The sequence below is a fragment of the Salmo salar genome, chromosome 11, assembly GCF_965601325.2.
Source record: "Salmo salar chromosome 11, fSalSal1, whole genome shotgun sequence".
Taxonomy (NCBI): Eukaryota; Metazoa; Chordata; class Actinopteri; order Salmoniformes; family Salmonidae; genus Salmo; species Salmo salar.
In genome coordinates, this window is record NC_138301.1 from 99378515 (window position 1) to 99403875 (window position 25361).

The following is a 25361-nucleotide window of genomic DNA, read 5'->3' on the forward strand; positions in this document are numbered from 1 at the left end:
GGTATGGTACTGTATTCTGTCGGGTGGAATGACAGTACCATTCGTAATACAGCAATTCTTTCCCTGCTCATATTTTCCCACAATGCACCATAATTTACAGTATGCTGCAGAGTATTTTACTGATGATAATACACCAAATTACTGTATAATTTACAGTTTTCTGTTACAGTGTAGACATACAGTGCAGAAAGAAAAGGCATACAAAATAAACCTGCACACTGTTCTCCCAAATATCTTGTTTTTCTAGGACAATAATCTTGTGTCAATGGGTCTTCATCAAAAATCTCTTTAACAAAATGTATCATTTGTGAGCACACAACGGTATTTGTGAGTTTTATTTTGTTTATATTGAACAATTTGCTCTACCTGACACCTGGTAAGTTTAGCTGGATGTGCACACATTAAATTAATGTAATGCATGACCTTCCACTGGGCACAGACATCAATTCAACAGCCAGTCCACATTGGTTCAATGTCATTTCAATGAAATGACGTGGAAACAACGTTGATTTAACCAGTGTGTGCCCAGTGGGCGAGGCATTTCACTTTCTTTTACATCATCCAAACGTCCAACTTCTTCACTTACTGTTTTATGGGTGACGTGAGGAGAGTTGATTCTACTGAAGCAGTGCTCTGGTCTCTCTTCCTGTCATCCTCAGATCATCCAAGTCGATTGAGACTTCTAAACCCATTTATAGTTTTTACACAGGTTATGGAAATTAGCTTGTTGTGACATGGAAGAGAGAGGCTCACATGTCCTCTCATCACTGACAGCTGAGCTATCAATCAACTAGTTAAACTGATTTCAAGTTCATTGTCTTACCGTATAACTAATTACACAAACGTTTTCATTAAAATCAAAACATCTTAAACTTGTTTCTAAAAAGGCTTCCGTAATCTACATCCGGCTTTGACTAGTTGTCAACTATGTAAGTCTTATGATGTACATTTAACTTTGAGTTGACTACATCCTTCAGTGTTTCACAGGTCCACATCTGTGAAAAAATAAGGTGAGATGCAAAAGCACTGACCAACTCAAATTCACAATGTGATCCTATATGCAAACACCAACAACTATTTCAAATTCTGTTTCATTTGTTGACATCCTACACATGTTAACCCCTAAATGAACACAAAACCCCCTTACAAACATACAGCCAGATTTCGACAAGCATGGACCTTTGAACCAGGAAGACTGAGGCAGCCAAATGCTTCCTTCCCATGGAAAATAAACATGAGCACCCACCTGTGCTGTCGCAGGCGGGCCATCTGCTGAGAGAGGACTAGTGCCGTTTAGTGATCCATGCAGCTCAGTGCACAAGAGCACACATTACAGGCCAGTACGGAGGACGGCTCCTTATGAAACGCACCTGCTTTCCACTAGGCTGGAAAGCCTAGTGGATACACACAAAAAAATGATTTCTTTCAAATGTTGTGCACAAATGTGTTTAAATCCCTGCTAGTGAATATTTCTCCTTTGGCAAGATAATCCATCCACCTGACAGGTGAGATATCAAGAAGCTGATTAAACAGCATGATCATTACACAGGTGCACCTTGTGCTGTGGACAATAATGGGCTACTCTAAAATGTGCAGTTTTGCCACACAACACAATGCCACAGATGTCTCAAGTTTTTAGCGCAATTGGCATGCTAACTGCATGAGTGTCCAACAGAGCTGTTGCCAGAAAATTGAATGTTCATTTCTATACCATATATGGCTTCCAACATCATTTTAGAGAGTTTGGCAGTACGTCCAACTGGCCTCACAACCGCAGACCACATGTATGGCATCGTGTGGGTTAGCAGTTTGCTGATGTCAATGTTGTGAACAGTGCCCCATGGTGGCGGTGGGGTTATGGTATGGGCAGGGATAAGCTATGGAAAACAAAAACAATTGCATTTTATCGATGGCAATTTGAATGCACAGAGATACCATATCGAGATCCTGAAGCCCATTGTTGTGCCATTCATCTGCCGCCATCACCTCATGTTTCAGCATGATAATGCACAGCCCCCATGTCGCAAGGATCTGTACACAATCCCTGGAAGCTGAAAATGTTCCAGTTCTTCCATGGCCTGCATACTCACCAGACATGTCACCCATTGAGCATGTTTGGGATGCTCTGGATCGACACGTACAATAGCGTGTTCCTGTTCCCACCAATATCCAGAAACTTCACACAGCCATTGAATAGGAGAGGGACAACATTCCATAGGCCACAATCAACTCAATGTGAAGGAGATGTGTCACGCTGCATGAGGCAAATGGTGGTCACACCAGATACTGACTGGTTTTCTGATTCACGCCCCTACCTTTTTTAAAAAAGGTATCTGTGACCAAAATATGCATATCTGTATTCCCAGTCAAATCTATAGATTAGGGCCCAATAATTTTTTTTTCAATAGGCTGATTTCCTTAAATTAACTGTAATTCAGTAAAATCTCGGAAATTGTTGCATGTTGCATTATTATTTTGTTCAGTATACTTGCTGCTCCATCACAGACAGTCTTTCAATGGTTCATTTCAGAAGTGTGTGTTATACACATTTTATTAGAGCCACATCCACAGTAAACACACCTGCTGGTCTCTACATAGGTGGGAACATGGCCTGACAAACAGTTCTTGTTTTTCTCTTTGAGAAAGAATGAAGTTTCTAAATGAAAAGGACACTTACAATTCCTGGATGGATCTGATGGAATATATAGCATTCTTTTGGAGGTGTGGTCTAAAATACAGATCCCGAAGGGAGGATAACAGCTGATTTGGAATACAAACATCACCAAATAACATGATAAAATAGGACTATGACAATATAGATGAACAAATAAATAGACAAAGTTTCCACACATCCACAGACATTTCCTCATGTTGTACTGTTCTCCGGAGTTTAGACTCCGTGGCTGTGTTTACCAAATCCCAATGGACAATGTGCTGCTCAATCACAGCAAAGAGATGCTGCAGCAGATCAAGCTCTTCAAACCTGTCAAAGTTCCAAGTTCAAGACAAGAAGAGGTCTTTCAGTCCAAGAATCCACTCTGGGGTTGTGGAATTGTCTGAAGTTCTGCTCAACAGATGCTCTCTCCAGCTCAGGCCTTTCTGACAATCCGCCGCCCACTCTTCCCAGCAGCCCTCCTCCAGTCTCGTCCTCTATCTGTCCTGCAAGGCTGGCTACTGACCCGCCAGCTACTAGGGCAAACTCGGGCACTGAGGGGTAGAGAGGAGGGAGTAACAGCTGAATGAATAATGTTTTTGTCATGCTGTATTGTAATAACTGCATAATAGCCTGTAATGATGAATATTAGTTTTTCAAACACAAAAAAAGTTAATTATAATAGCCATAGTCTACTACCATTGATGCATTTTGTTATTCATCCGATAATAGCATACACATAGCCCTTACCTGCTACTCCACATCGGCCCGGCTCGTTTGCGGGGCTTGGCAGCTTGTCTCCGGTACTGCAACCAGCCGCAGACCAGCTCATGAGCTATCATCATATACAGCAGGAAGATGAGAACAGCGGGATCCATCCCGAACGAACGGTAACGGGCTGCTGTGCAGGTATTCGAAGAGGACGTATGGCGCGAGCCTGGGAAGGAGGTTGTCCAGGGAGCGGGGGCCAGAATCGGTTCGCGCGTGGTATACTCCGTTTATTCTCGAGAGCAATGAAATAATTTGTCCTAATGGAATTGCAACCGAGATTTTCTCGAGTCCTGCTCCTTCCTAATTTGCGCCTAATAACCACCCACATCTATGGGTGTGTGCGCTGTCACTGTGTAGCCTACCCCACCCGTGCTAATCTCACTATAGACTAGGCTACAGCCGAATGATGCCTCCACACCTATCAATACAGTGTGTACCCCAACCATCTTTGTATGAGTTGGTCATCTAATCGAAAACATGCTACTGTGCAAGTGACCATTATGCTTGTAATACTATTGATGCCACCGAAGAGGACAGGGGAGGATGTTGCCGTGGAGACATGGCGGTTGCTAGGGTGGGATGTCGTGTCGTGATTCCCTTGTCCATCTGTTTTGTTTTTTTTTGGATCAATCTCATTTGACCAGGGCAAAGCCATCTGGACTCTTGATCAGGGAGCCAAGAGAAATAACATGATGCAATTTACTTACCTTATGATTACACATTAGACCCATAATTAGGCTACACATAGATCTGACTGGTTTTAGTTTAATATATCTACCATGTATGTTACTTGTCACAAGATATGCAATAGCCTCATAATCAAATGAATGGTGATATTTATTGTAAAACTGAACTGATGCAATATGGTGCATGACATTTTGTGTTTTAATTAGTAATATTCATCATCACAAAACATACAACTAAGCTACATTTCAATACCATTTTGCTTGGAAATACATGCTCATCATTATATTTTCCTTTTAGTCTTTTATTTGCCCTAGAACATCAGCACTCTATTTGGAAGCAAATTGCAACAAGGCACCTCTCTATGACAGGTTCTAATATAGGGTATCAAATCCCTTTCTCTGTCTTTGTCTCTCTTACTTGAAGCTTAACCAGCTGTCTTCTATGACTGTTTATAAACAGCTATATAGCATGGCTCTCATATGAATAAGCTAGAAGTACAATTTAGCACTGTAGCCAACAGATAGGATTCTGCGACAGACATTTTTGTCAGAGTGTTCTTCATTTCTACTTCATCTAACTCATTATTAGTAGAATTACCATAGCAGAGCAGTGTCTGTCTTGTCTCTGAAGACCGAAGAGGCAATTTCATGCTTTGGCAGCTAGAACTGCATACAGTGAGCCATCTCATCTCATTGACCTCCAACTATCCTGACAGTCCACCAGCAGAAGTCCCAGACTTCAGGACCCAGTCAGTCAAATCTGCAGCTGCTTCATTGATTGCAATGGCACATGGATGAGAGTGAGTGTGTTTGTGTGTAGGGTTTGTGAAGGTGTGCAGTGGATGCTATAGCCATTCACTCACAGTTAGCAAGTCGATTCTATCCTGATATCCAGGTGTGTGTGTGTGTGTGTGTGTGTGTGTGTGTGTGTGTGTCAGGTGCAAGACGACACAAGCAGTTCTTCTGCTGTGATATCGCCTTAATTTCACAAAGCCACCACTAGGCAGCAGTCTCCCCTTCTACACCATCTCCTTCCTCACTAATTCTGTGGAATCCTGCAGACACACAAAAACATATATTTGTAGGTTATTCACAGAACACATTAGAATAGAATAAATAAGTAAATAGAAGTTCATTGATTGAAAGTGGGACATGTACTTACAGAGAAGCATACTTCATTAGTGAAGTCCCCCGCCATTGGTTGTGCCGGAACTGGAGACACGGTCATTCGGTCCTGCTGAAAATGGACACAAGGAGAATGACAACAAAATGTACAAATATTTCACGTTAGAAACACCTGGAGCCGTTCCTTGAACCAGGTGAAAAAACCCCAAGCCATAATACTCACTGTGAGGTGTGGGTCATACATGTCGTTGGCAATGCCTTCGATAGCGGAAGGCGACACTGATCGTTCCACAGCTCCGCCAGTCATTGCCTTTGTTTTGTCCTGTGTGCGCAGGTAGTAGTACAGCAACACTCCCAGAGTGGCCAGCAGCAGCAGTACCACGATGATGGAAGCTGCAATACCTCCTGTGTTGTCTGGTTCTGGTGTGGCTGTATTGGACATAAGGTGTTATTAGACAAGGGTTGCTCAGCCAGGCCTGGCGAGTGGCATGAGCCATGAAAACGATATTGCTTACGTCTTAGTGGGTCTTTTGCTTCACCAGCACAGTTGAATCCTATGTCATAGTCAATGTCATCCAGGGCCACGACTCCAGTGTATCCTTTGAAACCCTCAAATATAATCTAGAAACACACAATCTCAATGAACAACAACCCTTCCTTGCAATAATACAATATGAAACAATATATACAGGTAACTGGCAAAATAAAGTAAACACCAAAAAAAAGTGTCTTAATAGGCCGTTGGGCCTCCATGAGCCCGAACAACTCCAATGTGCCTTGGCATAGGAGGGATGCGACACGAGAAAATCCAGCATTTGGTGTTTTGTTGATGGCGGTGAAAAACGTAGTCTCAGACGTCACTCCAGAATCTCCCCTAAGTGTTCAATTTGGTTCAAATCTTGTGACCGAGAATCCGAGATGCACGCGTACACGATCACAAACACACACTTTAAACCCCCCATGCTCCGTTGAGACCCCTCTTTCAAAGTCACTGAGATCTCTTCTTCTAGCCATGGTAGCCATAATAATGGGCAACTGGGCATTTTTATACATGACCTGAAGCATGATGGGTAGGGGACTTAATTGCTTAATAAACTCAAGAACCACACCTGTGTTGTGTGTGTGTGTGTGTATGTGTTTGTGTGATGTCTGACCTGATACTCATTAGTAGAAGTGATGTCAACATTGAAGCGTGACCAAACTGCTCCCACCTCTTCCACACTCAACATTTGTTTCAGGTTCCCTTCAGACTGCCTCCACACCTTCAGATGACTACCATCTGCATGGACACAGTATGGAATATAACGACATTAACAAACTGGCAACCAGGATCATCACCATCATGGTCGGCATCATCACATAGAAACAGACAGGTAAGGCAGGTTGTTTGATAGAGTTAAGACAGCAGTGGTGGTGAAGTCCAGTGGTGTAGGTTGGGTCTTACGGGTGACTGGTTTGTACACCCAGAAGCGCAGGCAGGTGCCCTTGGTGGAGGGCAGATGAGGACTCAGCAACCAGGCCTTGTATTTGGCTGTGTCCCTGGTGCTACTGGGGAGGAACAGGAAGTGACCTGCAGAATGGACACAAGGACAATAAGACTGGGACCAATCAGAACATACATTCTAATCTGGAAGAGTCGGATTTCAGAGGCCAATTTGATGCTTATGACGAATCTTATAATGCATTATAACTGCTTCATACCTGCATGCTTTAAGTAAAGTGTTACCATTAGGTTTAATGAAGACCTTAGCTTACAGTAAATGCATTTAAATGTGTCAGTGTGTCACCTCTCTCTGTTCCAAGGGTGTGGTCATGGGATGGGGTGGGGTAGTGGGTCTCTGCCTCAGCACTGGTCAGCTCCCAGTCCAACTGGTCTAGCTCAGGGTTCTGAGAGTTGGTCCAGTCACACATATCCATCTCCAGGTCACACTTAGTACCTGACAAACACACCAGCATGCATGTCACTAACACACACAATAAGAATAATTATCTCTCTCTCTCTCTCTCTCCTCTCTCTCTCTCTGTGTTTGTGTGTGTGTATGTGTAAAGTACTGACCAAGTGTTTGACAAGGATGGTTTGAGAAAATTATGTCATCAACTGAGACCTGAGTGCCTTTGCCACCTGCTCCCTGCACCTCAAACTCCAACTGAAACACAAACAATTTTCAATTCAGTCATTTAGCAGACACTCTTATCCAGAGCAATTTTAAGTGCCTTGCACAAGTCTATATCGACAGATTTTTCACCTAGTCGGCTCGGGGACTCAAACCAGCGACCTTTCGGTTACTGGCCCAACTAGGCTGCTTACATCTGACCTTTCGGTGCTTGCAGTGTCTGACCAGTAGCTTGATCACATGACATCATGTACACTACCTGCCAGTCTGTGATGGTGCTGCTGATGTTGCCGTTGCCATGGCGCCAGACATCTCCCTGGTCCAGGTTGTTGGAGAAGATCTTCACCCTATCTCCTTTCACTGGCTTCATGTACACAGTCAGCAAACCTAAAATGGAACACACACAAATCAAATCAAAATGTATTTGTCACGTGCACCGAATACAACAGGTGTAGACCTTACAGTGAAATGCTTACTTACAGGCTCTAACCAATAGTGTGAAAAAAAGGTATGTGTGTGTAGGTAAGTAAAGAAATAAAACAACAGTAAAAATACATTTGAAAATAAGAGTAGCAAGGCTATATACAGACACCGGTGAGTCGGGCTAATTGAGGTAGTATGTACATGTAGGTATGGTTAAAGTGACTATGCATATATGATGAACAGAGAGTAGCAGTAGCGTAAAAGGAGGGGTTGGAGGGAGGTGGGTGGCGGGACACAATGCAGATAGCCTGGTTAGCCAATGTGCGGGAGCACTGGTTGGTCGGGCCAATTGAGGTAGTATGTACATGGATGTATGGTTAAAGTGACTATGCATATATGATAAACAGAGAGCAGCAGCAGCATAAAAGAGGGGGTTGGGGGGGCACACAATGCAAATAGTCCGGGTAACCATTGGTTATCTGTTCAGACGTCTTATGGCTTGGGGGTAAAAACTTTTGAGAAGCCTTTTTGTCCTAGACTTGGCACTCCGGTACCGCTTGCCATGCGGTAGTAGAGAGAACAGTCTATGACTGGGGTGGCTGGGGTCTTTGACAATTTTTAGGGCCTTCCTCTGACACCGCCTGGTGTAGAGGTCCTGGATGGCAGGCAGCTTTGCCCCAGTGATGTATTGGGCCGTACGCACTACCCTCTGAAGTGGAGCACATGTTTTTTTGTAGTACTTTTACCCCTTTTTCGTGATATCCAATTGGTAGTTACAGTCTTGTCCCATCTGCAACTCCCGCTAGAGCGCGATGGGATAAGGACATCCCAGCTGGCCAAGCTGGGATGTCCTTATCCCATCGCGCTCTAGCGGGAGTTGCAGATGGGACAAGACTGTAACTGCCAGCTGGGATGTCCTTATCCCATCGCGCTCTAGCGGGAGTTGCAGATGGGACAAGACTGTAACTACCAAGGCCAAGGCCAAGCCCTCCCCTGACCCGGACGCTTGGCCAATTGTGCATCGTCCATAGTAACTCCTCAAGCACTTCGATGCCTTAGACCGCTGCGCCACTCTGGAGGCCCCAGCATGCAAAGTGTGATGTGTGACTGAGGGTGGGTATGTACTGTAAAAGGTATATACTCACCAGGATTCTCTCCCCCCATGTGGTACCAGAAGTGAACACACTCTGTTTGTGCCACGCCAACTCGCACAGGGGATGTAAGGGTGGCCACACTGCCCTGTGGTAGGATCTCCACATCACTGTCTGCCATCATGTAGTACCCTAAGGACCAACAATAGGATATGTTTAAGTAGATTCCATGTATCTCTGTATCTCTCACTACTAGTATTTCTGAGAGGTATTGACATGTTGAAAGCACCGAGCTGTCTGTTTAAACTACTAGCACACAGCTCAGACACCCATGCATTCCCCACAAGACATGCCACAAGAGGTCTCTTCACACTCCCCAAGTCCAGAACAAACTATGGGAGGCGCACAGTGCTACATAGAGCCATGGCTACATGGAACTCTATTCCACATCAAGTAACTGATGCAAGCAGTAGAATCAGATTTAAAAAACAGATTAAAAATACCAACTTATGGAACAGCGGGGACTGTGAAGCAACACAAACATAGACACAGACACATGCATACACACACATGATAACATACGCACTACACACACATGGATTTTGTGTTGTAGATATGTGGTAGTGGAGTAGGGCCTTGAGGGCACACATGGTGTTGTGAAATTTTGCCAGACCCCAGGAAAAGCAGCAGGATCCATAATAAATACAAATACAAATGATCTCCTTTTGTTGTTCTATTTCTCTCTCTCTCCTTCTCTCACCCATCACTGTCTCCAGCGTGTGGTCTGTTTTTGGCCCAGTGTTGGAGGACTGCCAGTTAGTGTGGAGCCAGCGGGCAGTGCCAGTGGTGGTGTAGCCGCATTGCTGGCCTTCAAAGGAGCACTTATTGGGCACAGTGCATGGGCGGTTCACAAATGCCACGTCATCTAGTGCAACCTGCCCGTCAAAGCCGGAGCGCACTGCTTCAAATATCAGCTGTGTGTGTTTGTGAATCAGAGAGGAGGAAGGAGAGGGGAACAGGGGTGGAGAGAAATGGAAGTGTCATATCAATGTCAACATGAACAGACATATTCTATTTTTGTTATTATTCATGTTTATGTGTCACTGGACCTAAAGCCTGTATTGAACCCACTCATACCTGGAAGCTAGTCAGCTGCTCAGATACTGGACAGTGTCCCTCATGCCAGAAGTTGCCATGGGCACCGCTGCGGCTCCATAGCAGACTCACACCGCCGTAGGCATCACGCAACTTAACCCTGAGTGCACCTGAGAGGGATAGAGAGAGGGGGAAACGGAGGGGAGTTGAGAGAGAAGGAGTAAAAACATAGGAAGAGGATGTGAGAGGAAGAGAAGAGGGAGATAGAAATAGGATGCGAAAGTGGTTTTCACTGTGTTCAGGAGTGACTCCTCTGGAAGTCAAGGAGAGCCCTTCATCCTCACCTGTCTCAGGCCCGTAGAGCTTATAATAGAAGGACAGGCAGTGATGTCCGGAGGTGCCTGGCTGACGGTACGATAACAGACGGCCAGACACACCCCGTAACAAGGGGTTCCATACGTCTACAGCAAGGCTTTTACCTGTAATCAAAGACATGATTAATTAAGGCGTTATAGACATCTAATGACTTAATGATCAGGTCCATTGTTTACATAGAGAACACTTGGAGTAATGCTACTATGTGAGAAGTACGACATGTTTAGAATGTAAAACTGGTAAGTGGTTATGTGAACCTAGCTGACTATTCTATGCAGGTGTAAGGTCATGTTAGTACCGACTCCAATGGAATGGTCCATCCCTGTGAGAAGGCTCCAGTCAAAGTTGTCCGTTTGATCCTGGTACCAGTCACACAGTCCCTCTTCAAAGTTACATGACAGAGCTGTCCAGAAGAAACAAATCATATCAGCAGAAAATCAACTAAATAAAATACTTTATACTATACAGGATGTGTGTGACCATACTGAAATACCAAATGATCACAACAAAACAATATTTGTTCAAACTGAAACATAAATTGCTTACCTGTGGGAGAGGATGGGAAATACTGAGTGTGACAGTTAATGAAACGAACATCCTTCACAGTTATTCTGGCACATGGGCACAACTTCCTAGCACGAGCCACAAATTCCATCTTGGAAAGAGAGGGGCAGTGAAAGAAAGAGTAAATACCAGAAAGAGTAACCACAGCATCAAAAAAAAGGAATACATTAAATACGGTAGTAGATAATACAAGATAATTACTGGCTACAAACAAGGTCCCCCAAACCAAACTATAAGCATGTCCTGAAGGTATCATACCTGGAAGCGGTGATCCCTGGCTCCGATGTACACCTGCGCCTGCTGGTACACCCCCTCTACAGATCCTGTTTTCCCACTGAACTCCCACAGCCTGGGCAGACTGCCCAACAGACTGTCAATCACCCGGATGGACAGCTCACCTAGGGGAGAGAACGGGGAACAAAGAGGCAGAGGTAAAGACAAGGAGCGGCAGATGTCCTGAACTGTAGGAGGGACATAGGTTTTGGTTAAGGGGATTGTTAGGGTTTGCTTGCAGGTGGCTGAGGCTGTGTTACCGGTGTGATTGCTCTTGCTGGTCAAGGAGTAGGAGAAGTTGAGGGTGCAGGCTGGCCCCGAGGGGCCCAGGAGAGGGGTGCGTGTCTGGGCCTCAGTCAACTGCTGCCCTGGGGCTTCAGCTAAAAACAGGTACTTGTCTGAGGGCAGAGAGAGAGATGGAGAGAGGTGGAGGTCTGTCACTATACTGAAAAACAAACTAAACAAAATGTACAGCTGACCAGACATGGCCACTCATACCTTATAGTATCTTGATATGCATAACACACACAAGCAAGCACGCACGAACACACACGCACGCACGCACACACTCCGCTGTCCAAAAGTTACCTTTGGGGGTGTCATTCAGCACCCACTGCTGGCTTCCAATGCTGCTGTCTGTCCATCCAGAGCTGCCCTTCTCATAGGAGAAGTCCCCTACACAAACACACACACTAAGAACATGCAGATTCACACTAAACATTTTTTGACAAATAATACAAATACAGTTGAAGTCGGAAGTTTACATAGACTTAGGTTGGAGTCATTAAAACTAGTTTTTCAACCACTCCACACATTTCTTGTTAACAAACTATAGTTTTGTCAAGTTGGTTAGAACATCTACTTCGTGCATGACACAAGTCATTTTTCCAACAATTGTTTACGGACAGATTATTTCACTTCACTGTATCAGAAGTTTACATACACTAAGTTGACTGCCAAAAACAGCTTGGAACATTCCAGAAAATGATGTCATGGTTTTAGAAGCTTCTGATAGGCTAATTGACATAATTTGAGTCAATTGGAGGTGTGGATGTATTTCAAGGCCTACCTTCAAACTCAGTGCCTCTTTGCTTAACATCATGGGAAAATCAAAAGAAATCAGTCAAGACCTCAGAAAAACAATTGTAGACCTCCACAAGTCTGGTTCATCCTTGGGAGCAATTTCCAAATGCCTGAAAGTACCACGTTCATCTCTACAAACAATAGTACGCAAGTATAAACACCATAGGACCACGCAGCCGTCATACAGCTCAGGAAGGAGACCCATTCTGTCTCCTAGAGATGTACGTACTTTGGTGCGAAAAGTGCAACTCAATCCCAAAACAACAGCAAAGGACCTTGTGAAGATGCTGGAGGAAACAGGTACAAAAGAATCTATATCCACAGTAAAACGAGTCCTATATCGACATAACCTGAAAGGCCGCTCAGCAAGGAAGAAGCCACTGCTCCAAAACCGCCATAAAAAGCCAGACTACGGTTTGCAACTGCACATGGGGACAAAGATCGTACTTTTTGGAGAAATGTCCTCTGGTCTGATGTAACAAAAATAGAACTGTTTGGCTATAATGACCATCGTTATGTTTGGAGGAAAAAGGGGGAGGCTTGCAAGCAGAAGAACACCATCCCAACCGTGAAGCACGGGGGTGGCATCATCATGCTCTGGGGGTGCTTTTGCTGCAGGAGGGACTGGTGCACTTCACAAAATAGATGGCATCATAAGGAGGGAAAATTATGTGGATATATTGAAGCAACATCTCAAGACATCAGTCAGGAAGTTAAAGCTTGGTCTTAAATGGGTCTTCCAGATGGACAATGACACCAAGCATTCTTCCAAAGTTGTGGCAAAATGGCTTAAGGACAACAAAGTCAAGGTATTTGAGTGGCCATCACAAAGCCCCGACCTCAACCCCATATAAAATTTGTGTGCAGAACTGAAAAAGCGTGTGCGAGCAAGGAGGCCTACAAACCTGATTCAGTTACACCAGCTCTGTCAGGAGGAATAGGCCAAAATTCACCCAACTTATTGTGGGAAGCTTGTGGAAGGCTACCCGAAACGTTTGACCCAAGTTAAACAATTTAAAGGCAATGCTACCAAATACTAATTGAGTGTATGTAAACTTCTGACCCATTGGGAATGGGATGAAAGAAATAAAATAATTCTCTCTGCTATTATTCTGACATTTCACATTCTTAAAATAAAGTGGTGATCCTAACTGACCTAAAACAGGGAATTTTTACTAGGATTAAATGTCAGGAATTGTGAAAAGTGAGTTTAAATGTATTTGGCTAAGGTGTATGTGAACTTCCGACTTCAACTGTATAATACACCTACAATAATACATACATCGTAAACGCAGAGTACTCACCGCACTTGGCCTCGTCATCTTTATCCGCACAGTCTTCATGAAAGTCACAGATCTTACTGGTATCGCTAGTGCAAGGATGCCCAGGAGGTTTGGGGAAATTTGCTAATGTGACATTTCCTGCAAGAGGAAAGGTGGGAAGGGGACAGAGTGAGCGGGTAAGTAGATGCAGTATACATGCTATGTTATGACCATATTGCACTGTGCTGTTGGTTAACATTATTAGTAGTTCAGTATACATTGTGTGATTCAGAAAATACCTTCCTTGTATGTGTTTATTTGGTTCACCTTTAGAGAGACGGCAGGTAGGAGACATCATAATGCTATCTATAGCAACCCCTCCATACTCCTTGTCTCGGATCGCAGCCACAAACACAAGCTAAGACAGATGAAAGTCATTAAAAGGAGAAAGAGAACAATATGCAAATGAAAAGGTGGTCAGTGTTCAACCGGCTTTTATACCAATACTGTCCCTCGTCCAATGTAAAGCTCTTTGATTATCTGGAAAAACATCTGGAACAGATGTCCACGCTTTGCTTATGTCCACCAAGCTCTATCCAGTCCACTCACCTGGAAGCTGGTGTTGCTATTGATCTCCACCTCAGCCTTGACCCAGAGGTCCCCTAGGGCACCCCCTCTCTGCCACACCGGGTAGATCTCAGTGTCTGCCACCAGCACAGACAGGCCTCCAGACCTGGGCCCAAACTGGTGGCTGTACATCACCATCTACAGGGCAGACATGACGTTCATTTAGGTGTTTTTGCTCACATTAAAGAGAAGTATCTATAACTTTACAGACTGTAGTAAATTAGTCATTAAAGTGAACATAATGATTGATTCAACTATTGTTACCTTGACTGAGAGGTTAGCAATATGATGACTGTCAGAGTGATGATATAGTGTGTGTATGTGTGATGTGCGTTTGGTAGCCTTACACCAGTAATGTAAATGTGGCTGGTTTGAATCCCCGAGTCTACTAGGTGAACAATCTGCCGATGTGCCCTTGAGCAAGACACTTAACCCTAATTGTTCCTGTAAGTCACTCTGGAGAAGAGTGTCTGCTAAATGGCAAAAATGTTCAAATGTAAATGTGCGTATAAAGTTCAAAAGACTGGCCTGCCAAGGTAGAAGCCATGTGTGTGTGTGGAGACAGCATGATAGAGGGGTGTTTTGGAGAAGCCTTGTTGTGCCTTAGTGCATACCTTGCATGGATGTGTGCTATTGGTTGGTTCCAGTAGAGGGCTTTGAAAGGATGTCCAATCAGATTTGAGCCCGCCTTCAGGTACAGTGACATACAGGAAGTGACCTTCAGGGCAATAACACAAGTTGAAGACATCTCACTGAGGAATAAAATCAGGACAGAACAAGTATTAATATGTTTCTATAATGACATTGAGCTTGTACCCGATGCAGTGTTGTTGGAATGGTCTCTACCAGGTCCTTTAAAAGGATCTGTCATGGAGATATTGGCCTGACTGGTCCTTGTCCACTTCAGACTAGTGGAGAGAGTCCTCAGGTCCCAGTTACACACTCCTTCCTCAAAGTCACAGCCCCAGTAGCCTCCTAAACACACAAAGCCACACAGAGTTCATAAAAATAGTGGAAGAGGGTTAAAATAAGGATGAAATAAGGTGTCTCTCACCACAATTCTGCTCGTCAGTTTTGTCACCACAGTCATCAGTGCCGTCACAGACCTGATGCTGCTCCACACAGCCCTCCCTGTTACACTGCAGTAACCCTGCAGCACACGACTCCCCTGGGACTGGCACTGAGAACAAAGAGAGAGGTAGAGGGGGAGAGAGAGAGAAAGAGAGAGAAAGAGTTAAAAGAGCAATCTCTCTAAACTCAAAGTGATGTTAACACACTGACACAGAATAACAGATCTGAGGAAGAGAGCATAAAGAAACAGAGGAATCAAAAGACAGAAAAAGAGAGAGACTCACGAGGCAGGGCACAGTCGAAGAACTGCAGCTGGTCTATAGCCACGTCTCCGCGGCGCCCCTCGGTGCGTTGGGAGTGGAGGCGGATCTGGAAGCTGGTGGGGATGCGTCCCAGGAAGACGGTTGCCTCCCTCCAGCCACGCACGCTGGTGCTCTCAGGACGCCAAACCACTGCCTGCTGGGTGCTGTCCTCCCTATACACAGAGGCCCACAGTGGGGCAGGACCCAGCCCTGTGAACCCTGGTAATAGTATAAAGGTTATATTTTGGGGGAATTGACCTCATTCTACACAGCAGCTAAACCCTGTGTTTCCCATGCTAAAACTGACCAGAAGAACTAGCTAAATATTACTGTAAAACCCTTGATTTTGTAATGCTATTGTATTACCTGGGTCCCAGAGGAAGTATCTGAGGTGCATTCGGCATGAGGGAGAAGACTGTTTCATCATTGGAGATGCCATCACTGCAGTGCTGGGAGAATGTGCCTTCACTTCGGTCACTCCCATAAACCAACCTGAAAACACAACACGCAGTCATTGTGTAATCTCCCACACACAAATAGCCCCATTCACCAAAGCCTCATATACTACCCACCACTGCGACCTGTATGCTCTCGTTGGCTGGCCCTCGCTTCATATACGTCGCCAAACTCACTGGCTCAAGGTCATCTATAAGTCTTTGCAAGGTAAAGCTCCACCTTATCTCAGCTTACTGGTCACCATAGCAGCACCCAGCCGTAGCACGCGCTCCAGCAGGTATATTTCACTGGTCACCCCCAAAGCCTACTTTGGCCGCCTTTCCTTACAGTTCTCTGCTGCCAATGACTGGAATGAATTGCAAAAATCACTGAAGCTGGAGACTCATATCTCCCTCACTAACTTTAAGCATCAGCTATCAGAGCAGCTCACAGATCACTGCATCTGTACACAGCCCATCCAAATACCTCATCCCCATATTGTTTAATATATATATATATATTTTTTTTTTTCTTTACTCCTTTGCACCCCAGTATCTCTACTTGCACATTCATTTTCTGCACATCCATCACTCCAGTGTTTAATTGCTAAATTGTAATTACTTTGCCACTACGGCCTATTTATTGCCTTACCTCCCTAATCTTACCTCATTTGCACACACTGTATACAGATTTTTTTCCTATTGTGTTATTGACTGTATGTTTGTTCATTCCATGTGTAACTCTGTGTTGTTGTTTGTGTCGCACTGCTTTGCTTTATCTTGGCCAGGTCGCAGTTGTAAATGAGAACTTGTTCTCAACTGCCCTACCTGGTTAAATAAAGCTGAAATAAAATAAAAAAATTAAATAGAAGATGTGAATTACATTTTTTAGTAGTGTGTGATACAAATCTTCTTAGCTCTGTGTTAAAAACATTTTTTTATTAGTGTACATTCACTGAGAGAGCAGGAGTGTGCATAAGCACTGAGTACCTATCTGTGTGTTCTAGTACTGTCGAGAGTGTACCTGTGGCTGTGCCAATGGTGAAGTCTGAGGAGGGTCCGCTGTCTGGCAGTGTGTCCCCTCTCTGACGCCTCTCCCAGGAGTAGGCCTTCTCCAAGGACTGGTCCTGCCAGCCACACACATCTGGGTCCTCAAAGTCACACACAAAGTCCATCCCTCTGTAGCCTTGGGTTTCACACCAACACGCATGATACAAACAGGCAGACAGACAAGCAGACAGGCATCACTTAAAATCAAAAGCTTGTTTTGCAATGTGTTGGTCTGAGGGAGCTGCAGTGTGTGTTCTTGGAAATTGTTTTTTCTTGACCTTGAACTTTTTCCATCCCGTTCTAGTGATATAACATAAGGTTTGGTAAATGGCAGAGCTGCATGATTGGTGTTCAGTGGCAAATGGGCACGGTCACTGGAGCACAGGTACTATAATTGATTTGTCCGGCTCAGTCAGAGCAGAGGGAGTCTTACCACAGCCGTCTTCATCGATGCAGTCTGTACAGTCACAAACAAAGTCACACTTCAGCTCTGGGGTCTGGCATGCAAGTGTCTCTGAGCCAATCGCTGCAAAACAACAGACTCATCATTGACTTTGAAAAGAATCACCATCTACCAGTAGGAGAGTGATTTAAGCAGAAAAAACTAAATCTGTATTTTTTAAGTGGCCAATTGCATAAATGCCCCAGTAGGATCTTCCATTCTTGGACCTGAGTATGTGCTAGAATTATCCGGGCAGTAACTAACCCCTTACCTCCCCTCTTATCAGAACCCATTACAATCAACATTTTATGAGGCTGCTAATGTTCGCAGGCTCAAAGGCCATGCGGTGCAGAAATCTGGTAAATGGAAATGTTCGATCCAAGGTCCCTGATAGCAGGCATTACAGAATCCATGTCACAAGACTTCATAAAGTAACACTGTACACAATAAATAACCATTTTTGTGGTAGCAGTAACTTACGAAGCCACAGGACCTCGGTCCATCATGCACCTGTGATCTACACAGCCTATTTTAAGTCAAAAACAAAAGCGATATTGCACTTCCTTTATAACTGTGAATTTAAAAAGTTTCCTTGTTGCTGACACAGACAGTGAGTTCAGTAAACACTAGCCTACATTTAGCAAAGTACTGCATGAAGACTACAGTGTCAATGTTCTTACCCCAGAGAAACATCAGCAGTAAAACCAGTGCTGAAAACCCTCTGTTAAATCCCATGTTACCCTTCTCTTTCTGCTGGAGCTGTGGACGTCTGAACACCACCTGGCACCTACTAGACTGTGATAACAACCACAGTCTGCCTGTGAGCTCCTCTGATCTGCTGATAGATAACAGATAGACTTTACATCCACCTGCATCGGTCAGAGCCTTCGGTCGTAAAACAGCACATTCCATGTTTAAAGGCACTTTACTGAACACAGGACTAAATATTGTGGCTGAATGCATTCATCAAAGGTCCTGAATTCCTCTTCATGTCACTGAGCACTGCAGAGCTGCCATGTAGAAACTTGGCTCTGATGAGCATGTTGAAGTCAAGGCACTGAATACTGAACAGGATACTAATTTGCAATGTATACCTTTATGAAAGTATCAAACTTGTGTGATATTGATACTTTACATTCACTATAGATACATAATTGAATTGGCAGTAGCACAAACTGACAGCAAGGTATATTTTAGGTACATGATTGAGTGTAGACTTGCCGTATACTGTATGTATACAGTGATGTAATGGTAAAAACAATAGGTGGGTAAACTGATTGCGGTGTAAACTGCATTTACCCTCCACTATACCACTGTGCCTGTATGGCAACATCGGAAGTTAACACATTTCAGATCAATGAGTTCATCTGACCTTATCTGATATCCACATTTATAATCACTCATGTAGCAGTTGCTCAACAATTTGAAGTTTAGTGGCTCCCAAAACCATATGAACTTCCTGTAGTTAGAGACACAGTGAGATAAAGTAGAGAGAAAAGTAATGACAGATGCGTTTATCTGTTATGAAACAGGAGGGAGCTATTTGAAAGATGGAGTGTTATAGTTCCCCTATGTTGAACCACATTGCTCAACATGATAATGGTTTTATGACCCCATGACCGGAGATGGAATTTCATACTCATTCGTTTTCAGGTACCGGTATTGTATGATATAAAATGTCCTTACTAACATGAATTCATTCTAATAAAGCATACATTACAATGTATTAAATCAACGTAAACATTTATTCGTTTTATGGTTAAACATAAAAAGATTCCTGTTAAGTAATATGTTTTCCATGTATTGTTTCACTGAAACAAAATACAAAATCAAGCAGTGTTCTGGGTATATTAGTCAGCAACTAGGTCAGCATTTCCCAAAATGTTTAACTTAGCACTACACAGCTGATTCAAATAAACAAAGCTGGATGATGATTTGATCATTTGAATACGCTGTGTAATACTAAGGCAACAAAAATAAATCTGCACCCCTTGGGGTCCCCAGGACTGAGTTTGGGAAACGATGAACTAGGTAATGTGTCAGTCTTAGTCCCAGCTTTGTACCGACAGGTTTGTCTTCAGATCTCACATAATGTGATGCCACTGAGGTTTTGCGGTGTTCTGTTGGCCCACACTCAGGAAGGAGTTAGGCCTGAACCAAGTCCAAACACAGAGGTGGGTCCAGTGTAGGTCAGTATCCCTCATCAGCCCAGGTGATCTCGTATTTAGGATAGCGCACCTTCAGTTTCTCTGTGGAAACAGCGTGATTTGCTTTGCCAAAGCCCTGCAAAGAACAAGAAAGCAATTGAAAGGATAACTTGGCTGCTAAGAAATAACGAACCTCAAGAGATGTAATATCAGCCATGCATTATCAGAAAACCCAATCAATAGACGTACGAGTTCCACTGAAATAACAACACTATTCTGCATTCTCTTACCATGGAGTAGCCATAGACGTGGATCTTCTTTGACTGGCAGTCGTGCTTAATCCTTCCTCCTCCAATACATTCACAATCCAGGTGCCCTCCTTTCTCAAGCTCCTCTGCTACCTTGTCATAGATATCCGCTGCAGTGACAAAAACACAAAATCATTAATGCACTCAAGGTTTCAGAACCCATCACTTGGAAATACTCGAAATACACTATTTCAAAAGCACTGATGTGCAAAATAACCCAGTGAAAGTCTGTTATTTGTATGAGGAATGTACACTATATCTACAAAAGTATGTGGACACCCCTTCAAATTAGTGAATTTGGCTATTTTGGCCACATCCGTTGCTGACAGGTGAATAAAATTGAACACAGAGCCATGCAATCTCCAGAGGAAAACATTGGTAGTAGAATGGCCTTACTGAAGAGCCCAGTGACATTCAATGTGGCACAGTCATAAGATGCCACCTTTCCAACAAGTCATTTTGTCACATTTCTGCCCTGTTAGAGCTGCCCCGGTCAACTGGAAGTGCTGTTATTGTGAATTGGAAACGTCTAGGCGCAAAAACGGCTCAGCCACAAAGTGGTAGGCCACACAAGCTCACAGAATGGGACCGCCGAGTGGTGAAGCGCGTAAAAGTAATCTGTCCTCGGTTGCAAGACTCACTACCGAGTTCCGAACAGTCTCTGGAAGTAACATCAGCACAAGAACTGTTCGTCTGGAGCTTCATGAAATGGGTTTCCATGGCCGAGCAGCTGCACACAAGCCTAAGATCACCATGCGCAATGCCAAGTGTTGGCTGGAGTGGTGTAAAGCTCGCCTCTCTGGAGTGATGACTGACGCTTCACCATCTGGCAGTCCGACGGACGAATCTGGCCTTGTGCACAAAGCGCGATTTGTCGAGATCGGTGTAGAAGAACATGACTGGCCTGTACAGAGCCCTGACCTCAACCCCATCGAACACTTTTGGGATGAATTTGAATCAGTGCCCAACCTCACTAATGCTCTTGTGGCTGAATGGGAAGTCCTCAAAGCAATGTTCCAACATCTAGTGGAAAGCCTTCCCAGGAGCAGCGGTGGAAAAAGAACCCAATTGTTTATACTTGAGTAAAAGTAAAGATACCTTAATAGAAAATGACTCAAGTAAAAGTCACTCAGTAAAATACTACTTCAGTAAAAGGCTAAAAGTATTTGGTTTTTAGATATACTTAGGTATCAAAAGTATCATTCATTTCAAATTCCTTATATTAAGCAAACAAGACGGCACGATTTTCTTGTTTTTTTATTTTACGGATATCCAGTGGCACACTCCAACACAATTTACAAACAAAGCATTTGTGTTTAGTGAATTTGCCAGATCAGGTAGTAGGGATGTTCTCTTGATAAGTGCCTGAATTGGACAATTTTCCTGTACTGCTAAGCATTCAAAATGTAACAAGTACTTTTGGGTGTCAGGGAAAATGTATGGGGTAAAAAGTACATTATTTCTTTAGGAATGTAGTGAAGTAAAAGTAGTCAAAAATAAAAATAGTAAAGTATAGTACAGATACAAAAAAATAAGTAGTACTTCAAAGTATTTTTACATCACTGCCCAGGAGAGTGGAGGCAATTATGCATCGTCTCTACCTTCTTGCCCTTTGTTTTGTTGTCTATGCCCAATAATGTTGGTACCATGTTGTGTTGCTACCATGCAGTGTTGTCATGTGTTGCTGCCTTAGGTCTCTCTTTATGTAGTGGTGTGTTGTCTCGCTTGTCGTGATGTGTTTTGTCATTACACACACACACACACACACACACACACACAGTTGAAGTCAGAAGTTTACATACACCTTAGCCAAATACATTCAAACTCAGTTTTTTACTATTCCTGACATTTAATCCTAGTAACAATTCCCCGTCTTAGGTCAGTTAGGATCATCACTTCATTTTAAGAATGTGAAATGTCAGAATAATAGCAGAGAGAATTATTTCTTTCAGCTTTTATTTCTTTCATCACATTCCCAGTTGGTCAGAAGTTTACATACACTCAATTAGTATTTGGTAGCATTGCCTTTAAATTGTTTAACTTCGGTCAAACATTGAGTAGCCTTCCACAAGCTTCCCAAAATAAGTTGGGTGAATTTTGGCCCATTCCTCCTGACAGAGCTGGTGTAACTGAGTCAGGTTTGTTGGCCTCCTTGCTCGCACACACTTTTTCAGTTCTGCCCACAAATTTTCCATAGGATTGAGGTCAGGGCTTTGTGATGGCCACTCCAATACCTTGACTTTGTTGTCCTTAAGCCATTTTGCCACAACTTTAGAAGAATGCTTGGTCATTATCCATTTGGAAGACCCATTTGCAACCAAGCTTTAACTTCCTGACTGATGTCTTGAGATGTTGCTTCAATATATCCACATCATTATCCTCCTCATGATGCCATCTATTATGTGAAGTGCACCAGTCCCTCCTGCAGCAAAGCATCCCCACAACATGATGCTGCCACCTCCGTGCTTCACGATTGGGATGGTGTTCTTCGACTTGCAAGCCTCCCCCTTTTTCCTCCAAACATAACAAATGGTCATTATGGCCAAACAGTTCTATTTTTGTTTCATCAGACCAGAGGACATTTCTCCATGTGCAGTTGCAAACAGTAGTCTGGCTTTTTTATGGCGGTTTTGGAGCAGTGGCTTCTTCCTTGCTGAGCGGCCTTTCAGGTTATGTCGATATAGGACTCGTTTTACTGTGGCTATAGATACTTTTGTACCGGTCTCTTCCAGCATCATCACAAGGTCCTTTGCTGTTGTTCTGGGATTGATTTGCACTTTTCACACCAAAGTAGGTTCATCTCTAGGAGACAGAACGGGTCTCCTTCCTGAGCGGTATGACGGCTGCGTGGTCCCATGGCGTTTATACCTGCGTATTATTGTTTGTACAGATGAACGTGGTACCTTCAGGCGTTTGGAAATTGCTCCCACGGATGAACCAGACTTGTGGAGGTCTACTTTTTTTTTCTGAGGTCTTGGCTGATTTCTTTTGATTTTTGCATGATGTCAAGCAAAGAGGCGCTGAGTTTGAAGGTAGGCCTTGAAATACATCCACAGCTCCAATTGACTCAAATTATGTCAATTAGCCTATCAGAAGCTTCTAAAGCCATGACAATTTTCCAAGCTGTTTTTGGCAGTCAACTTAGTGTATGTAAACTTCTGACCCACTGGAATTGTGATACAGTGAATTATAATTGAAATAATCTGTCTGTAAACAATTGTTGGAAAAATTACTTGTGTCATGCACAAAGTAGATGTCCTAACCGACTTACCAAAACCATAGTTTGTTAACAAGAAATTTGTGGAGTGGTTGAAAAACGAGTTAATTACTCCAACCTAAGTGTATGTAAACTTCTAACTTAAACTGTATACACACACATACATAACTGCTCAAAAAAATAAAGGGAACACTAAAATAACACATCCTAGATCTGAATGAATGAAATAATCTTATTAAATATTTTTTTCTTTACATAGTTGAATGTGCTGACAACAAAATCACACAAAAATAATCAATTGAAATCCAATTTATCAACCCAGGTCTGGATTTGGAGTCACACTCAAAAAAAGGATCTCATCTCGGTACCTAATGGCAGTCAGGCTACCTCTGGCGAGCACATGGAGGGCTGTGCGGCCCCCCAAAGAAGTGCCACCCCATGACTGACCCACCGCCAAACCGGTCATGCTGGAGGATGTTGCAGGCAGCAGAACGTTCTCCACGGCGTCTCCAGACTCTGTCACGTCTGTCACATGTGCTCAGTGTGAACCTGCTTTCATCTGTGAAGAGCACAGGGCGCCAGTGGCGAATTTGCCAATCTTGGTGTTCTCTGGCAAATGCAAAACGTCCTGCACGGTGTTGGGCTGTAAGCACAACCCCCACCTGTGGACGTCGGGCCCTCATACCACCCTCATGGAGTCTGTTTCTGACCGTTTGAGCAGACACATGCACATTTGTGGCCTGCTGGAGGTCATTTTGCAGGGCTCTGGCAGTGCTCCTCCTGCTCCTCCTTGCACAAAGGCGGAGGTAGCGGTCCTGCTGCTGGGTTGTTGCCCTCCTACGGCCTCCTCCACGTCTCCTGATGTACTGGCCTGTCTCCTGGTAGCGCCTCCATGCTCTGGACACTACGCTGACAGACACAGCAAACCTTCTTGCCACAGCTCGCGTTGATGTGCCATCCTGGATGAGCTGCACTACCTGAGCCACTTGTGTGGGTTGTCTCATGCTACCACTAGAGTGAAAGCACCGCCAGCATTCAAAAGTGACCAAAACATCAACCAGGAAGCATAGGAACTGAGAAGTGGTCTGTGGTCACCACCTGCAGAACCACTCCTTTATTGGGGGTGTCTTGCTAATTGCCTATAATTTCCACCTGTTGTCTATTCCATTTGCACAACAGCATGTGAAATGTATTGTCAATCAGTGTTGCTTCCTAAGTGGACGGTTTGATTTCACAGAAGTGTGATTGACTTGGAGTTACATTGTGTTGTTTAAGTGTTCCCTTTATTTTTTGAGCAGTAATATATAAATAAATAAATAAAATGACAAAACACCACTACATAAAGAGAGACCTAAGACAACAATATAGCAAGGGAGCAACACATGACAATACAGCATGGTAGCAGCTCATAACATGGTACAAACATTATTGGGCACAGACAACACAAATATATATACATTTCGTTTTTTTATCCCAGTCCCCGTAGGAGGCCTTTTGGTAGGCCGTCATTGTAAATAATAATTTGTTCTTAACTGACTTGCCTAGTTAAATAAAAATAAATATTATAGCAGCAAAGGGGGGACAAACCCCATACTAATGCCATTGATTTTGGAATGAGATGTTCGACGAGCAGGTGTCCACATACTGTTGGTCAAGTAGTGTATTTACTGTCGCCACACCAGTGGAGCTGTGCACTGTGCAGTTGGGGCTGGACTGACTGACACCTCAAGATATTTTTTCAGTGACATAAGCCCCACCTACTGGCTCGCAATCGTCACTGCCAGCACAGTACGAGTAGTAGTGTGTAGTTATTAGATCAGTGACATATACATGAATCATACTAAAACTTAAAGACAAAAAGCATCATAATTATTGGTCCTCTTACCATGATATTCGGCCCAGGCATATCCACGTACAATATCTACGCTCGAGTCGTCGCCGTCTTCTTTACTGTGTACTCGAATGAGAACGTATTTGAACACACCCGTTGGGTCGATTTCTGCCTCTGGAATGTTCGCCATTAGGGATGCAGCCTTCGTTTGAGTACACATTTTTCCCCTAAAATACTTCCACGAAATGCAACGTATTTCGCTAGCTCGCACAGCTGATAATGGTTGAATTTGAAATAGTAGACAATTCTTCCTGCGATGATCAACGTGGAAAGGTCCGTAGCACACTTCCGGAAATACTGGATGGTATCATGGTACTTGTAGTTTTAGTCAGTTGTAGTCAATATACAAACGCCTAC

At 43.7% G+C, this 25361-nt stretch overlaps 2 protein-coding genes across 3 annotated transcripts; both read right to left on the bottom strand.

The window, feature by feature from the left end:
* Positions 1-4243: 4243 nt before the first annotated feature.
* mamdc4 (MAM domain containing 4) lies at positions 4244-18298 on the bottom strand. 2 transcript variants are annotated; one of them, XM_045689997.2, is made up of 29 exons: positions 18122-18298; positions 17433-17525; positions 16974-17135; positions 15882-16007; positions 15498-15734; positions 15197-15322; positions 14959-15117; positions 14757-14860; positions 14125-14280; positions 13843-13933; positions 13558-13674; positions 11759-11845; positions 11431-11568; positions 11156-11295; positions 10880-10988; positions 10632-10736; positions 10303-10437; positions 10001-10128; positions 9624-9837; positions 8918-9055; positions 7609-7736; positions 7292-7382; positions 7023-7172; positions 6680-6805; positions 6390-6514; positions 5751-5856; positions 5459-5664; positions 5273-5344; positions 4244-5165 (listed from the first exon to the last, which is right to left on the bottom strand). In XM_045689997.2, the coding sequence occupies exons 1-29, from the start codon at positions 18174-18176 to the stop codon at positions 5130-5132; spliced, it is 3660 nt and encodes a 1219-aa protein (XP_045545953.2). In that variant the 5' UTR covers positions 18177-18298; the 3' UTR covers positions 4244-5129. The 2 variants fall into 2 exon arrangements, with proteins under 2 accessions (XP_045545953.2, XP_013984123.3); XM_014128648.3 differs by having other exon boundaries at positions 5273-5347.
* An 869-nt stretch (positions 18299-19167) lies between these two features.
* Positions 19168-25306, bottom strand: phpt1 (phosphohistidine phosphatase 1). Its single transcript, XM_014128645.3, has 3 exons — positions 24999-25306; positions 19879-20006; positions 19168-19724 (listed from the first exon to the last, which is right to left on the bottom strand). Exons 1-3 carry the CDS (start codon positions 25162-25164, stop codon positions 19632-19634), a joined length of 387 nt encoding a protein of 128 aa, XP_013984120.1. The 5' UTR covers positions 25165-25306; the 3' UTR covers positions 19168-19631.
* Between the last annotated feature and the right edge of the window lie 55 nt (positions 25307-25361).

Coding starts and splice junctions, on each gene's coding strand:
- mamdc4 (XM_014128648.3), bottom strand. CDS start 18,176: ATGGGATTTAACAGAGGGTTTTCAGCACTGGTTTTACTGCTGATGTTT. Junction 15,118..15,196: donor AACTGACGAGCAGAATTGTG/GTGAGAGACACC, acceptor TTGTGTGTTTAG/GAGGCTACTGGGGCTGTGAC. Junction 6,806..7,022: donor CACCCTTGGAACAGAGAGAG/GTGACACACTGA, acceptor TCCATTCTGCAG/GTCACTTCCTGTTCCTCCCC.
- phpt1 (XM_014128645.3), bottom strand. CDS start 25,164: ATGTGTACTCAAACGAAGGCTGCATCCCTAATGGCGAACATTCCAGAG. Junction 20,007..24,998: donor TGCCTGGGCCGAATATCATG/GTAAGAGGACCA, acceptor TTGTCACTGCAG/CGGATATCTATGACAAGGTA. Junction 19,725..19,878: donor ACGTCTATGGCTACTCCATG/GTAAGAGAATGC, acceptor TGTTCTTTGCAG/GGCTTTGGCAAAGCAAATCA.